Here is a 15,072-nt window from a genome sequence, read left to right on the forward strand (position 1 = left end):
AGATAAGGATATAGTTTAAAGTAAGTGCCTATTCTTCTTTAGGGTTATACCTTTTAAGTCTCTAGTATAGGCCTTCGTCTATAAATATAAGGTTAATTATACTTTTAGCGGTGCCTTATTGCTATATAATTGCTCCTAGGGGGGTAGCCAGCTTAAGGCCCTAGATATTTATAGCTCTTAGTAGGCACTCTGCCTATTATTAAGCAGTAATATAGATACCCCCTACTATAGGTAGTAGAGGTTTATATCTCCTAATAGAATAGACTCTATATCTTTAGTTTTTAGTAAGCTTATTATTAATATAATATTCTCTATTTATAGGACCCCTTTAACCCTAAGGTTATATATATTAATAATTTATACCAGTCCACTATATATTTAAATTATTATAACTGCAATATCTAGGTTAACTGCCTACTATAACTATAAGGATAGGCTAATAGCCTTACTAATTATAAAGNATACGNNTATAGCTNCTTTTAGTTTATATAGGAGCTANAATNCTTAGGGGCAGTATNTTAATTATATANAGGTATTATAATACGGCTCTTATATAGTAAGGATATAGTATTTCTCTAGGTCTAGACTATCTAGTAGAGGCCTTATAAGACAGTTGTTTGTATTACCGCAGTTATACTATATAATAGATAGGTAGTGGACCCCTAGTAAGGGACCTTTATCTCTCCTTCGTTCCTTACTTCTTCTATTTTTACTTTCTTTAAGATATTTAGAACTTCTATCTCTTATATCTACGCCCTAGTTACTACATATTTTATATAGAGCTTTCTATTCCTATATCTTATATTTTTACTAGCGCTTTTATATCTAAATCTATTATTATCTCCAGTTCTTTCCCTATTTTTACTAGTTAGCTATATACCCTTTATAAGTTAGCTATAAATATTATATTTACCGCATTAAGTCTAATTTTTAATTATCCTAGTTTTAAGCTTACTATAGCTGTTTATAGGGGTCTCTCTACTAGGCGTTCTCTCCCTTATATCCCCTATAACCCTTTTATCCCTATTTAGTCTAGTAATATTACGCAGCGTCGCTTCTGGCCTATTAAGGCTTAAAATAGCTAGCCTAGCCCCCTAGTATTAAAGGTAGAAAACGCTAAAAAGGTACCTGCGTCCCCTTAGCTTATTGCCTATTATTTCCATTTATATAACCTAGTGTATAGTTATTCCCGCAGCTATTAGGCCCTTGCCTTCTATCTTCTATATATAATATAGTTTTCTTTTTCCTACGCCTTATATATACTTTAGTAGCAGTTTACACCTTTTATTTAGTTTTAATTTAAGTAGTGTCTTGTATTATAGGGGCCTATATAGTAGCCGTAGTATACCTATACTGCGTATATGGATTAGGTGTGTCCCCATTATACGCAGCGATAGTATTATTCTAGGCTGTTACGGGGCTTACACGTTCTTACGTCCCTGCGCGTTTTAACGTTCTTAACCCGTGCTTACGTTCGTCCTAAAACACCTACGCACGTTTCCTTATAACCCCTATTTATACCTATACCTAGTATATAAAGACTTTTCTTCTTTATCTAAATGTCTTTGTATTAACTACGCATAGTTACACATACGTAGCCTTCTTTAATTACTACCCCGTTTAGTATATTATATTCTAGCTCGTATTACGGACGCTTTAAATACAATATTATAACTACTTAGGGAAGAGTCGAAAGAAGCTAGTTAGTTAATTTAGGCATGGTCTAGAATGGAACCAATAGAGCTATGTGACGAGGAATAGTAACCGAGGTTATATAACGTTATACGCAGTATACGCAGTATACGAAGGGAATGTACGTATAATACGTATAATACGTACCTTACGTATAAAGGGAATTTCTTAGGAGTACGGTTGTGTATTTAAAGGACCATAATCCCTACCTAGATAGTTCTCTCCTTTGTAGTAAATCTTAGAATATAATTAGAGTTAAGCTCGGACCCATGGAACTCGGTTACCTCCCGAACTCGGTTACCACACCAAAATCGACTCTCCGACTTGCCCACCTATTTTCTACACCACCAATCGTTCAATATGGATCAAAAGGAGCAGAACTTGCAAATGGCTATCGCTGATTTTAATGCCGGCAAATTTGAATTTGCTACCCAAGCTGCACGAGCGTACAGTATCCCTCAGTTAACTTTTCACGATCGCATAACTGGCAAGCAGCCACGACGAATTGCTCACCAGCATAAACAGCAATTAACTCCTACACAAGAAGACTTTCTTACCAATTGGGTGCTTAAACAAGACCTACAAGGATTTGCCCCATCGCATACCCGACTACAAGAAATGGCGGCTCAAATAATTGATTAAAATTGCGACACTAAGGCCCTTGGCAAGTCATGGGTCTCTAGCTATTTATAACGCAATCCTCGCATTAAATCTTTGCTTAGCCGACTAATAGAGGCCGTAAGAGCTAGGGGAGTACAACCTAAGAAAATTCAAAAGTTCTATAGTCTTTTAGAAAGGGTGTAAAAGACAAGCGGCGTATGGGTAGAGAACAGCTAGAATATGGACGAATCTGGTATCGCAGTGGGTTCCTACACGAATTCAGTAAGACTAGGAGACGCCTTAAAAAAGAAGACCCTTATACAGTCACCCGAAGATCGCGAATGGGTATCTATAGTAGAGGCAATCTTAGCGCTTAGCCGGTTAATTTGGCCTCTGGTAATCTTTAAAGGAAAGTACATCCAATTAAGCTGGTTCCACTATAATAAGGTGCCTAATTAGATATACACAACCTTAAAGAACGGTTAGATGGCCAATCGTATTGCATTTAATTAGCTTACTAAAGTCTTCTTACCTAAAACCAAACCACCCGGCGATAAAGCTTAATTACTTATTCTTAACAGCTATAGAAGCCACTATACTATAGAGTTTTTATAGGAATGCAAGATTAATAACATCTAGCTTATATTCCTTCCTCCTTATTTAACGCATGTTTTACAACCCCTAGATTTATTATGCTTTTGCCTAATTAAGTTAAAATATTAAGAGTAGATTGCTGAGCTTATATATATTAACGATTCAGCTCCAATTAAGAAGCACTGCTTTATTAAATATTACCACAAGGTATAAGACAAAGGCCTTACAGCAAGGGTAGTACGCCGCTGGTATTTACCCTTGGAATCCACGTAAGGGTCTTAAGTCCTTATAGGTTAAAAAGAAAGCTCTAAAGGAGGCTACAAGCCTTAAGCAAAATTAATTTAACGTTCTTACTACCCTAAAGAAACCGCGTGATATATATAATATAACGTAGGGACTTCGCATTAAGTATACCCCTAATTAGAAGACAAGGGCACTTTTACAAAAAGTAGCCCGACGATTTAAGCAACTTACTATGGATATTGCATACAAAGAGGCTTAAATATATAGCTTACAATTACAGCTTAAGGACCTTAAGGGCCTAAAAAAACGTAAGCGGGTGGCTGTAGATCTAAATACAAAGTTTATAAATATAGATTCGATTAAGGAAGCAATGGGTAAGGCAGAGAAGGAAGAGGCGCGTGTAAAGGCAAAGGAGACAAAATCACGACCCGAAAGGGTGTCTGCTTAAAAGGCTAAGGCCAAAATATCAAAATCTATGTATACAGAGGTGATCAACCTTAATTGATCGGGTGTAGGTAGCTCAAATTAAGGTGGTGACCGATTAGGTTAGGTAACCAAGTTCGGGAGGTAACCAAGTTCCATGGGTCCGAGCTTAGTCTGTTAGGTAACTACTCTACTAGTTATATTTACGTTATTAACTATTTTATACCTATATACCCAGCCCATTAATAAGTCCACCGTAGTATTTCCTATAAGGCTATAAAAGTAGCTTACTAGGAGTATATAGACCTTAGAGATATTATATAAGAGGTAGAGGATAATTCCACTATAAAATAGGGAATATTAGTAGGGATTAAGACCCTACTAGATATAATATCTATCGCTTTATAAGACGTAAGAGAAGTAGAATAGTAAACTACTTTAGCACTTAATAAAGGCAAAAGGCTAAAGGCTTAAGATTTTTAAGACGAGATGTAAGATAACTAAGATTCTTAAGATAAGATAAGGTAAGCTTAAGGACTTATAACGGATAATAACCGATAGAGTAGAGCAACGGCTTAGTTTAGCGATATATAAATAAGCTTAGGACGAAGTTTCCTAAAGATATAAGACTCTTAAGACAAGATAAGTAAGATTTAAGACTCTTAAGACGAGATAAGAATACTAAAGAAGCCTAGTTAGACTAAGGCTGGAGTAAAGCTTAAGGTAGAAGTAAGCTTAGAATTAAGAATCTTATAGGACTAAGATTTTAGTAATAGAATAAGGACTATTAAAGAAATTGTAAGTAAGACTTAGTAATAGGATTAAAATATTAATACTAAGATTAAGAAGTAAGAAGACTTTAAGGATTTACTTATAAAACGAAAACTAAGAGAAACTATAGAAGAATTTAGGCAAAGAATTATTGCATAGCAAAAATAGAAACTAAATAAGAGATTTAGTATACTAGGTTATATAAGGGACAGAGCACCTATATAAAGAATTACTAATAGGCTTAAAGTAGATACACTAAGAGCTAAGTGGCTTACTAAACTGGAAAATGAAGAGGATTTAAGAATCCCTATTAGGTTTAAAGAACGACATATAAAAGGCTATTATAATATAGTAATAAGAAGATACTTTCTTACGGATAAGCTATATACACTCTAGCAGCTGTATTAAAAGTAGTATAGGTAATAACATAATAATAAGTAGAAAGATTTCTATATATAGTTAGATAAATAAGTTATTTAGGACTACCTAATTATAGAGAAAGCCATAACTTATATTAAAGGAGCCTTAATTATAATGTTAAAAGATCTAGAGGAATAATTAGAGGACTAGAGAAGTAAAAGGCGCATTTTAGTACCTATAAATAAAGTTATAACGTTTAGATTAATACGGTAAAGGTTTAAACTTAAGAATAAAAATAAGTTAAAAGTTAACCTAAAGCACCTAACATACTATACGCTATTATAGATTGTATGTATAGACGATATATATAAGATATATAAGAATCTAAAAGAAAAGAATCGGAAATACTTTATAAGGATATATTAGGCGCTAGATAAGCAATAGTATAAAAATGCTAAGTATATGCACGGCTGGCATCTAACAGAAGTTTAAGAGTTAGAAAACTTAATACTTTAACTAAAGGGATTCCTTATAGAAAAATACTTAGATAAATAATAGTGGTAAGAATAACTAGAGAATACGTATTTATAGTATATAGAAGATAAAAAGCGAACTAGGTATTAGCTAAAGAATAAGCTAAGTATAATAGGATTAAATAGCTAATAGTTAAGAAAAGTGGAGGCCTATAGGACTAGAGGGAGCTAGTAGTAGAGCCTTAGACCTTTAAAGGAATTTAAGGACAATACCTAAATTTATAAGTTAAATAGTAAGATTAACAGTTTAAAGCACTAATAGATAGTAGAGTAATATGGAACTATATTTCTTTAGCAGTAGTTAAGAGAATAGGATTACCTTATAAATAGAAGGAGTAACTTTACCTATTAGTTATAATTTTAGGAGATTTAATAGCCTATAGAGGAGGGATTATTAATCTTAAAATAGGACCAATTTATATAAGATTTAATTTACCATCTAACCTAGTCCCCCTAATGCGGACACGCAGACTAATGCCTATGGGAAAAACCTCCTTATTTATAGAGAAAAAGCCCATTTTTAGGTAAACAAAAAACCCCTAGGGGAGACGTAAGAGGTAATACTCTAGATAGCATCCGTACTATATTAACGGGAGGAAAAACACCGTTAGGTTACTGCTTTGAGACTCCCTTTACATAGAAGTGTCTAAAATGCCTATCTTGCCCTATCTGCCATTTAAACCATCTTTGCTACATCTATATGCTGCTTGTCTATCTAAGTTATATGCCTATCCCTAGCTCCTTTTCCAAGTCTCTTATAAATATCTCCTGATAATAATAACATTCATGTTCCGCCTAGGCCTATATGCTAAGGCCTCTTATCTATTCCTCTATTAAAGGGTTTCTATAACGGGGTGTATATAACTTAGTATCGCTTTTACCCTAGGGCCTAAACCCAGGCCCTTACACCTATATATTAGGTATAGGAGGACAATCTAGTATTTAATAGGGGGCTTAGTTCCTATAACTAGATACCTAAGTTACCGGATAATGTTAAAATAGGGGGCCTCTACTACGCTTAGGGCGCGGATTACAAGTATATATATAAATACTGTGCGGTGTATATAGTATTTATAGGAGGGAGGGGGTACGCTAAAGGAATAATACTTATTAATTTAATGTCTAAATATATACGTTAGAGACGTAGTAGTAGTGTTTAAACTTTTGCTGAGGCTTACCCCTTAGTAAAAAATCTTTGCACTACTACTACGTCGCTGTATAGGCGCTGCGTAGCCATATATATGTTTCTGCGTTCGCTCTAGTAGTCTATTAACACGATCTAAATGGAATATTAATAGTAGCTACTAGGTTCCCGGGCTCCACCGTATAGGGGTATAGAGGTTGCTTTTATAGAGTCGTCTTTTTAACTGGTCTTAGCGCTAAGGCCTATAAAAACTCTACTGTTCTAATGGCGTTAAGGGTTAAGTATTTAAAGGCCCCCTCTAGCCATAACGTAACGCTACTGCATTAGTAACAGACGAGATCCTTACTCTTAGCTTAATCATGCGGACAAGATAAGACGGAAAGGACCCCCCATAGGACCGTAAGGGTCGGATCTTAATTTTAGTGTTCCTTTTTGGGACCTATTTAAATAACTATTAAAGGGAGATAAATTAAGATATCTTTTAATATCCTACTATTAGGACGGGATAAGGCGGTATTAGGTATGCCTTAGTTATAAGAATATAACCCTAGGATTAATTAGATTATAGGGTAAGTTAATATTAAAGATACTTAACGCTGTAAAATGTAATAGTAAACTAAGTTGGTATAGTATTAAGTTAAAGCAATATATAAAGAGACTAAGTAAGGCTTAAGTTATATACTAAAGAGATACTATAAGTATGGTAAGAAACTATAGAGCCTAGAAAGTAAAAAGCTAGTAGATTATATAGTATAGGACTATAAGATAGAGTTAGAACTAGGAATAAGTTTAAGGTTCTTTCTAACCTATAAGCTTACTAAAGAAGAGTTAAGAGCACTTAAAGAGTTTGTTTAGGAAAACCTATAAAAGGGATATATTAGACTATTATAGTTATTAGTAGGTTATTTAGTACTATTTATACTAAAGAAGAACGGAAAACTTAGGTTATATATTAACTATAAATAGTTAAATAGTATTACTTAAAAGGGTAGGTATCCTTTACCCTTAATTAGCGAAATCTAGGACTGGATAAGTAATGCATAAATCTTTATAAAGATAGATCTAAGATAGGCGTACTATTAAATTAGAATTAAGAAAGGCGATAAATAAAAGGCAGCTTTTAGGTTAAGAGAAGGACTATATAAGCTATTAGTTATACAATTTAGATTAATAAATACACCCGCAATATTCTAGAAAAGGATTAATAGTGTATTAGGAGAACACCTTAATATTATTATTATCTACTTAATAACTAAGAAAGAATACGGGGAATATATTAAATAGGTTTTAAAGAGACTATAAGAAGAACAGATGCTAGTAGTAATTAAGAAATGCGAGTTCTTTATAAGGAAGACCAATTTTATTAGATTTATTATTAAACTAAGTTATATTAGTATGGACCTAAAGAAGATTAAAGCTATAGTAAGTTGGTAAGAACTAGAGAATATAATATAGTTAAGGTTATTCTTAGGGTTTTATAACTACTACAGAAGGTTTATAGTATAATAATTGAAGAATATTAAACTATTTACGAGACTTATAAAGAAAGAGAAACTATAGGCATAGGGAGATAAATAAAAGAAGTTATTTAAGGAACTTAAGGAGTTGTTTACCTAGGAGCTAATCCTTAAAATCTATTAACTAGGACTAGACACGGTTATAAAAACAGATATATTAAACTATATATTAGGAGTATACTTGCTATAGAAGTATAAGGATATATAGCACCCAGTATTATATTATAGTAGAAAGATAATACTACTAGAGTTAAACTATAACATCTATAATAAGGAGTTATTGGGTATAGTTATAGTACTTAAGAAATAAAGAGTATTCTTATAAGGCGCAGAAAAACTATTTATAGTTAAGATGGATTATAAAAACCTAACGGGGTTCCTAATAATAAAAGAACTTAATTAAAAATAGGTTAGATAGGTAGAGATACTTATAGAATACTATTGTAAGATTTAGTATACTAAAGGAACTAAGAATATAAGGGTAGACGTACTTAGCAAAAAGGCTAAATTATAGAACAATAAAAAGCTATTAGGAGTAATGCTACGTAGAGATAAGGATAGATAGATTAGATATAATTACCCTAAGCTAGTAGCAACTTAAGAGAATAATAAACTAGAAAGAGTCTATAAGACACTAAAAAGCTTTTAGGTATAAAGAATTCTAAAAGCACAGCTAGAAGATCTATAGATAGATATATATAAAAATTAAGAAGTAAAGTATATTCTAAAAAGTATAGCAGAGTATTTTATAGAAGATTTCTATAAGGGAATAACTTAGGGACACAATGGAGCAATAGGCTTAGTGTTAAGACTTTAAGAAGAATATATTATTAACNGAATNTAAAATATTATAAGNAAAGTAATAAANGANTNTNTANATTNCTAAAGGAATAAACTAATAAGGTATAAGCTATATAGAGGGCTATAACCTATTAAAATACTAGAGAGACTATAGGAGGTTATATTATAGGACTTTATTATTAAGTTACTAAAGTTAAGAGATCCTATTACCGGATAAGATTACAACGTAATCCTAGTAATAGTAGATAAGTTAACTAAGTAGGGCTACTTTGTAGTATACACAGAAGAAATCTTAGCGGAAGATATTGCTAAAATCTATGTTAAAGAAGTGTTTATAAGATATAGAGCATTAAGTAAAATTATATTAGATAGAGATCTAAGATTTATAATAATATTTTAGGAAGTATTCTTAGCGGAGCAAAGAGTTTAAGTAGTAACTTCTACCGCATATTACCTGCAGATAGATAGTTAAACGGAAAGATTAAATTAGATGCTAGAGTAGTATCTAAAATATTATATTAATCACGTATAGAATAATTGGGTATTACTATTACTAATTATATAGTTCGCATATAATACAATACTATAAAAAGGAATAGGCATATTACTATTTAAGGCAAATTATGGATATAAGCTAAGAATATCGTTATTATTATAGTAAGTAAAGAAAATAAGTAGCACAGCTAAAGAAAGAATAAAGATATTAATAAATCTTTATATAAACCTTATGAAATTAGTAAAAAAGGTATAAGAAAGAATAAAAAGGTACTATAATACTAAAAGATCTAAGGGACTAGATCTTAAGGAGGGAGATAAAGTATGGCTACTATACAAAAATTTTAAGAGTTAATAACTAAGTAAGAAATTGGACTATGTTAGACTAAGACCTTTTAAAATATTATAAAGAATTTTACTAGTTATATTTAAGTTAAATCTACTAGCTAAAATAAAGATCTACCCTATATAGTATATCGCAATGCTAGAGCTAGCATATAGGGATATTAAGCCACTAGTTTATAAAGTAGACACGTATAAAGGATAAGAAGAAGATAAATAGTAAGTTTTAAAGATTATTAGTTATAAAGACATTAACAATAAAATATAGTATAAGGTTAAGTAGATATGCTATACTAAAACTACCTAGGAACTACTATAGAATTTAAAAAACGCTATAAGAAAGGTATAGAAGTATTAGAAGAAATTAGATTAGGTAGCATTAATAAAAAAAGATCACTAAAAAATAAGTTACCTAAGGGGGACCTAAGAAAAGTAGTTACTAAACTATTTAGATCTGTTTCCTTTCTAGTTAAAAGAAAATCCGTTTTTTTATTGCTAAGTTCCTATAAACCTTATTCTATAAGTTTCTACTCCTTAAAACAGACCTTCTTATAAACCTTTTTAAAATGGAGTAATTAAGCGGACGCTATAATATGGGCTTTAAGAGCCTTCTGCTCTATATTATAAGAACGTTTTAACTTAGTAAGGGCTTAAGATAGTTTACTATCTAGCCGCGTAGTAGTAGATTAGATATAAAACCCTAAGATAAATTAACTAAGGAACTAGACGACTATTAAGAATAATAGGTTACGTATATTTAGTATTAGAGATAGAGCGAACGTTATAGGATAAATAAATATTCGGTTTAGTATACTTTAAGTAAGAGAACGGTTATTATAAAGATAGGTTTACTAATATAACATAAACTAATCCCTTTTTTAAATAGCGAGAATATAGAGATAATATCGCAGTAACAGTATAAGCATGACGTTGCGCTTATAAAGAAGAAAAAACTTTAGGTATAATAAGTAACGATATTAACTAAATTAATTAGACGAATATTATACCTTTAGTAAATAACTTAGAGATATTTAGGATCTTTAAAAATAAAGATAAAGAGAAGGGAGATAGTATTACAGACGCTTTAAATATAATGTTATAACTACTTAGGGAAGAGTTAGAAGAAGCTAGTTAGTTAATTTAGGTATAGTCTAGAATAGAACCAATAGAGCTATATAATAAGGAATAGTAACTAAGGTTATATAACGTTGTATATAGTATACGTAGTGTATAAAGGGAATATATATATAACACGTATAATACGTACCTTACGTATAAAGGGGATTTCTTAGGAGTATGGTTGTGTATTTAAAGATCCACAGTCCCTACCTAGATAGTTCTCTCCTTTATAGTAAATCTTAGAATATAATTAGAGTTAATCTATTAGGCAACCACTCTACTAGTTATGTTTACGTTATTAACTATTCTATACCTATATACCTAGCCCATTAATAAGTCCACCGTAGTATTTCCTATAAGGCTTCGTTATAGCTTATACCCACTTCTATAATATAGGCGTAGTCTATAGTTATAGAGCCTTATATTATATATAAGGCCGTTTATAATTATTCCTTTTTAGATAAGGAGTTTTTATATTTTTAGTATATGTGTACTAATAATAAGGGAGCTATACGTTTATCTAGTGTCTCCCTAGCAAGTCTCTAGCAAGTCTTATATTCTCTTATTATTCTTATTATATACTTAGTTTATATTTTCCTATTAAAGCTATTAAATTTAGGTAATCTTAAGTTCTAGTATAAGGCGTTCCGTTTGTCTTACTATCTCTTATATAATTATTATATTATCCACCTAGCGTCCCTTTTTTACCCTAAGGCTTATAGGAACCACTAGGACTTTAAGTAAATAATCCTTATAAAGTACTTTTATACTAATACGTTCTCCTAGCCTATCCCCTACCCTTATAGCTTATTCCTTTACCCATTAGTTCTTTAAGGTAACTCTAATATCTCTGCTCCTAAGGTATTAGATTATAACAGCGTTATAAACCTCTTTATAAATCTTTATAAGGACTTCTATTTCTAATTATCCCCTAAGCCCCTTTACTTTTTTTTATATTTAGTTATATTATAATTATATATTTAGTTATTATCTTAAGGGGGGTAGGCTCCCTATACTATAAAAGCGCTACTATAGTAGCCTAGATATAGTTCGCTGGTAAAGAGAGTTTTTATTTATTTTTAATTTTATTTAGCCGTTAGAGGATTTAATTAAGGGTTTACTAGAGGGGCGCTTAAGGTTTGCTAGACTAGCGGAGCTATTCTACTAGCTGTATTAGATTGTTATAGCTAATAGTTACTTCCCTATAATTCTAAATACTAGACGCGTTTAATAGGCTTTATATTTTATTAAATACCTTCTTAATAAAGGTATTTCCGCTTTATAGTATAGTATTCGCCTATCTTTATTATAGAGGGCTATTGCTAGGTATAGTTCTGGCGGTCGCACGTAAGTATAAACTACCATTATTTAATATATGCCTCCCCTATAATGCATATATATTAGGGGGATTCTCTAAGTATTTTTTAGGGTTCTTTTTATTAGTTATATAGGGTGACTTACCAATAACGACTACTCAAGTAGGTTATAGTGGTGTTGGTTAATAAAGCTTATTAATTGGAATAAGGAAGGGCGAGGAGCTTAAGACTCCTCGCTGCGCTAGTGCCGCGGCGTTACGTGACAACTGCTTGCCTTATTCCCGACACTAGCAACTCTTCTTTTATGGCTGCCATCTATATATAAATACTGCTTAACTAGCGTAATAAATATAAATCCTTTTTACTTACTATTGCCATTGCAATATAAGTCTCGCTATTTTAAAATTTGCCTCTTAGCACGTAGTGCTTTCTTACTAAGGAGTTATTAGTAGATATTATGTTAGGGCCGCTAAGGCGCTAGCTATAAGCAAGCTAATAGCAATTTTCTATATTAGGTATAGAAAATCCTAATTAGCTGGTTAAAATTAGGGTTTATAGAATATTATACTTTTACTCCCTTTTAACTTAACCTTTAACTTATATATATAGAGTGTTTATATTAATAAACGCTTCTAGAGCCTTATTTAGGTTTGCCTTTATTATTATATCTACTAGGTTATCTTAACCGTTAATCTATTAAATCTTAAAGAGTTTTTGCTGTTTATAGGATTAATAAAGTGCTATAATGTCGATTATAAGGCGCTTCTTCTTTATAGTACTAAGCTTAACTAAATACTTATAAAGGGAATATAAGTTAGTATATACGATTATAGGGATAATAGGAAGTTTAAGTTAATCTATAATTATCTTTAGAGTAGTTCCAATTGCAATTACTATATTAACTCCGCTAACTATTCTATATATCTCTAACGCTAGAACGCTTTAAATAATACGCTTACTTTTGGTTAAGCTCTAATAAATAAGATTACCGTAAATTATAAAGTTATTCTCTTTAGTAGATTTGTTTGCAATAATAATTTTATATTCTAGCTAGGAGCTAAAATCTTTATTATTTATAAACGATTTATTAATAAATATAAAGAGCTTAGTAGTAAGAAGATTAATAGGCATATAGAGTAATCCCCAATTAAAATGGGTTATTTACTAAAAAAAAATGCTTATTTAGGGTAAGAATATTATTCTTAGTTAGTTTCTGGTATTAGGCGGCAATAAAGAGATTAAATAAAGCCTTTGGTTAATAGATAGAAAGTAATATAAGCTTTACGGGCGCGTTGCTCTATATATCCTTACTTTAGAGAATTAATATTAATAACGTTAATCTTTTTGCCTTAACCCTTTTGGCGTAAAGCAATAGAATCCTTATTTAGGGAGAGGATGCATTTATTAAAAAGTAATAGTGTTATTAAATTAAGCTTTTCCTTTAACTTTACTATAAGGGTTACCTTTACTAGCTTATCTTCTTTAAGAGCTAAAAATTAGTTGTCTTCTAAGATAATTATATTATTAGTTTATATGCCAATAATTCTAAATAGGGTTCCTATAGTTATAATAAGGAAGTATAGATTAAATATAGAAGTAGTTATTAAAAGTTTCTCTTTATAGTGTTTGCTATAGGTAGCCCACTAATAAGTTCCTGCCTCTGCGATTTTATATAATAGCTTAAGCATAACTATAATTGTATCTTTAGGATATTAGTGGCGAATTTACTTTAGAAGGTATGCTAATATTAAGTGCTAAAGGTGCATCTTTAATTAGGTGTAGGCCTAAGTAATATCTTATAAATAAACCGCTATTTTATTCTTTATTAGGGAGGGAGCTAGTATAATAATAACTTACTAACTAGCTTATTGAATTATAAGAGATTATATAAAAATTACCTCCTTACTATTGTTATTATAGCCTTAGATAATAAGCCTTAATTTCTTAAATAGGGTATTAGTAGCTTTGCCCTTAATCTCGTTAACTATTCTTAACTTAAAGATACGGACTTTATTAAACTTAGTAGGGTTATACTTCTTAAATTTAAAGACTTTTTTTATAATAAGACCATTAATCTCCTACTTATTAGATGCTTAGAAAGGAGCTCCTAAAGTTATAATATAACCTTCCTTTTAAAGCTATTTTGCGAGTTTAAAGTTAGCCTTCTCCTTAGCTGTTATAAAGGCTATTAATAGCTTAACTCTATTCTTAATGGCGGTAATAAATTACTCTTTAAAATTAATAAGATATTAGTAATTTTATAATTCCTTTAGGCGACCTCTACCGCGTTATAGTTATAGTCGCCTTCTAGAGTATATTAATTATACCTCTCCTTTAAGGCATCTTCTATAGTATCCTATAAAGGCTTAGAACTATTATCTTTATAATAAGGCTTAATAATAGTTAAATAGAATTAAGTGAGTCTATAAGGCATCTAAATAGTATAAGTTTAACTATTAATTATAATAAGTTAATATAGGCCTAACCATTCTCCCTTTTTACGCTATACGCGTACCTTAAACTAGAGTAGTAGATTAAGCGTAGTTAAGGTATTTAGGCTATTTCTTATTCCTAGTACGTTATTAACCTAGTGTATAGCATAGAGATATCGCACCCCCTTTATTGCCTTGTGAATAGCCTTAGCTTATTATATAATAAAGGGAAATAGTAAAGAGTTATTAGTTATTTAAGGGTAGGCGCTAAAGACTAGTAACATAGGTATAAGCCTATCTAGGCTAGCGGAATTATTAATAGCTTTAATAGCTATTTATAAGGTAAGTTCTTTATTAGCGTTCTCTAGTTTTAAAGAGATAATCTTATATATATAGCGTAATGGCGTATAATATCGCTTTACTTTTCTAACGCTATTATATACCTTAATAGAAACTTTCTTAACCTTAATTACTATTGCCTTTATCTATTATTAAAACTTTATAGATAAGAAGTTCTTTCCTATATTATAGATAATTTAATTAGGGAGTCCTAGGTAGATATTAATCTAGTATAAATAAAGGGTATCCTATACATTCTTAGCTAATATATCCTTTAAAAATTGTACAGCTTAGAAGAAAGTTAAGAAGTTAATAACTTAGAGTACTGGCTTGCCGCTAAAATATATAACG

The 15,072-nt window shown here is 31.0% G+C and overlaps 1 protein-coding gene across 1 annotated transcript; it reads left to right on the forward strand.

Annotated features, from left to right (window-relative positions):
- Positions 1 to 2,334: 2,334 nt before the first annotated feature.
- Positions 2,335 to 2,809, forward strand: K441DRAFT_723033 (uncharacterized protein). Its single transcript, XM_067654080.1, has 2 exons — positions 2,335 to 2,490; positions 2,530 to 2,809. The coding sequence occupies exon 2, from the start codon at positions 2,533 to 2,535 to the stop codon at positions 2,749 to 2,751; it is 219 nt and encodes a 72-aa protein (XP_067503063.1). The 5' UTR covers positions 2,335 to 2,490; positions 2,530 to 2,532; the 3' UTR covers positions 2,752 to 2,809.
- The last annotated feature ends 12,263 nt before the right edge of the window (positions 2,810 to 15,072 follow it).

This window comes from Cenococcum geophilum (assembly GCF_001692895.1).
Source record: "Cenococcum geophilum 1.58 unplaced genomic scaffold K441scaffold_26, whole genome shotgun sequence".
Taxonomy (NCBI): Eukaryota; Fungi; Ascomycota; class Dothideomycetes; order Gloniales; family Gloniaceae; genus Cenococcum; species Cenococcum geophilum.

What these genes read in the sequence shown, in the direction of transcription:
- K441DRAFT_723033 (XM_067654080.1), top strand. Translation starts at nt 2,533, where the DNA reads ATGGACGAATCTGGTATCGCAGTGGGTTCCTACACGAATTCAGTAAGA.